The sequence below is a fragment of the Prunus dulcis genome, chromosome 3 (genome assembly GCF_902201215.1).
Source record: "Prunus dulcis chromosome 3, ALMONDv2, whole genome shotgun sequence".
Classification (NCBI taxonomy): domain Eukaryota; kingdom Viridiplantae; phylum Streptophyta; class Magnoliopsida; order Rosales; family Rosaceae; genus Prunus; species Prunus dulcis.
In genome coordinates, this window is record NC_047652.1 from 7,328,265 (window position 1) to 7,330,761 (window position 2,497).

Consider the following 2,497-nt stretch of genomic DNA (forward strand, 5'->3'; position numbering starts at 1 on the left):
TACTGCAAAACAGAAGATCAGATTGCAGATATATTAACCAAGGCCCTATCTAAGGAGCGATTTGTGTATCNAAGAGAACTACTTGGTGTGAAATCAGCTAAAGGGTTAGAAAGGAGTGTTGATGTGTAACCCTTAAGCTGAAAGCCTTGNAGCCAAAGTCACAAAGTCTCTTCTAATTTCATTTTATAAGCTTTATTCTTTTCTGATGTAATTTGAGCCATTGGATCATAGTCCAAGTGGTCTCTTATCTTGCCTAGGATCTAAGTGTCAGTTTATGACAAGTGGCATCATCTCATAGGATGATAGGATCAAAGGCTAGGATTTAATTTCCTTGTAAATCAGTTAGAGAAGTAGCTCACTTCTCTCACTCATACGAATATATATATGAATAGTGGAATATGATGAATAGTAATCTGAAGCTTTCTATTTTTCTAAGAGCAACGTTCTCTTCCTCATACTCTCTTTGTGATCTCTTCCTTCCTCCCAAAACATCCAAAACACTGAAAACATTGAATTCTAACAAGTCACATGGCTAGAGTAATGATTTTAAACAGAGAAATCCATCATCTCACTACAGAGAATAATTTTTAGATTTAAATAAACATATAACTGAAACTATAGTCATTCTTGTTATCTCCTAAATTCCCACAGTAGAATACCCTATACTTGAATTTTCGAGCAATACATGGCCCGTTGGCTCTGTTTTAAGTTATTAATTGGATTATTTCCAATATTTTGTTGAGTCCGGGTGTGGCCTGTTGGCACTCAATGGAGCTATTTCAAACAGATGCGGAAGAGTCTTTCAAAATTCAAGAATTCCAAGATGAAAAAGTTGGTGAACATTTTGTTCAATTTCTTGATACTGATTTTATTTTGTGTCTCAGGATACAAGCAATTTCAATCCTCGACATCACAGGGAGTGTTAGTTTGTATGTGCCTTCTGTTAGGCTTGATATACAACAAAATACAATCATTATGTTCGGAGCAAACTTAAATACTGCACAATATAATGAGATAAAAAGTACATATACCTCTCATCTTTCTGCTTCATCATTTTCATTGTAGCACTTGCAATCAATGTAGATATCCATTTATTCACTATAAGGAGAAAAAGAGTTTCAATCGGATATATATTGAAAGCATATTTTATCAATTTACTTTATGATATACTTTATCATTATATAAGTGGGTGCATAAATGAACCTAGAAAAATTCCATCTCTAATTTAACAATGACGGTACCAAAACAAATATGGGAGCTCTTATTGGCATTCCAGAAACAGTCATCCTAAACCCACTATATGATGGAGATTACAAACCTATACCCAAATATACCCGAATTCAAATACAATTCCAAGTCAAGCCCAAAGTCTTCCATGCAACCAACTCTCACCTCAAGGGTAATCAGCATACCTCTTTACACACTTCTAAGTAACTTTTAGTATTGCCACCCTTTAATTACTACTCGATTGAACAAAATCTTTGACTTTCAATAGATGTCATAAATGTTTTGCATCATCTTCACATCTTACAATAAATATAATTGCATAAAATAAAATAAGAACAAGGCTGCTCCGCTTTTCCCAAATGCCGTGTAAGAATTAGGATATTGAGAGGTACCTGGTATCAGGGAGATGGTAATTGCAATCCCAGCAACAAATGCAAATTTGACTTGTGTATACAGAAGGAACAAAGCCACCCCAATTTGTAAGGGTAAGCTGCAACATTCATTAAAAAAAATAGGGTTGATCAGAAAACCATACTCCTAAGATAACACCATGGATTCGTTTAATGTTTACAAGAGTGGTGGGAACATAATGAGCTAGTTTTCTGATCTCAAAAAGAACATTTAATGGCATGACCCATGCTAACAAAGAATTAAAAATTAAATTAATTATCCACCCTTATGATTTACAGAAATGAGAATCGTCATCACAAATAGAACAAAAACAAAATGAATGGGATCCAAAGAAACATTGATAGGGTAAAAATATTAAACAGATAAGAACACAAATAAAAGAAGGAAACATATGAGGATCGATGAAACATGGAGCCAGAGCCCATGAAACATACTTTTTCTATGCGAAACAATATTTTATTAAAGAGCTTAAAGTCAGATTACAAAACTTAGTGAACCAGAGGTCCACCAAAAAATGATGCAACCCTCAAAAATAGATCCCAAATATACCTTTTTACATTGTTTAAATACAATTCTAAAAACTATCCTAAAACTGCTCCCCAATGAAATAAATTTACAGAAATAAAAGACCCCTAAAGGCTGGAGAGAGAGGGAGAGAGAGAGACAGAGAGAAGACCATAAGGAAGCCCAAAACCTGACTTTATTTATCCCAAGAACTCTCCTCTACATGTAGTTTTAAAAAATTCTTCTATTTCTCTCCAACCAAAATTACCCAAGAGACANNNAACACAGTGCAATTTGACAAAATTCTTGCCTTCCACCACCAAAAGACCATACTTTTCATAAAGAATGTTTGAAA

The 2,497-nt window shown here is 34.1% G+C and overlaps 1 protein-coding gene across 11 annotated transcripts in view; it reads right to left on the reverse strand.

The window, feature by feature from the left end:
* The window catches only part of LOC117620797 (ABC transporter C family member 13), a 28,190-nt gene that overhangs the window by 16,784 nt on the left and 8,909 nt on the right, over positions 1–2,497 (reverse strand). For all 11 annotated transcript variants that reach the window (XM_034351023.1, XM_034351024.1, XM_034351022.1 and 8 more), the window contains 2 exons: positions 1,620–1,717; positions 1,032–1,098 (listed from right to left, as the gene is read on the reverse strand). In XM_034351023.1, coding sequence (XP_034206914.1) covers positions 1,032–1,098; positions 1,620–1,717 — 165 coding nt within the window. The remainder of the gene's footprint in view (positions 1–1,031; positions 1,099–1,619; positions 1,718–2,497) is intronic.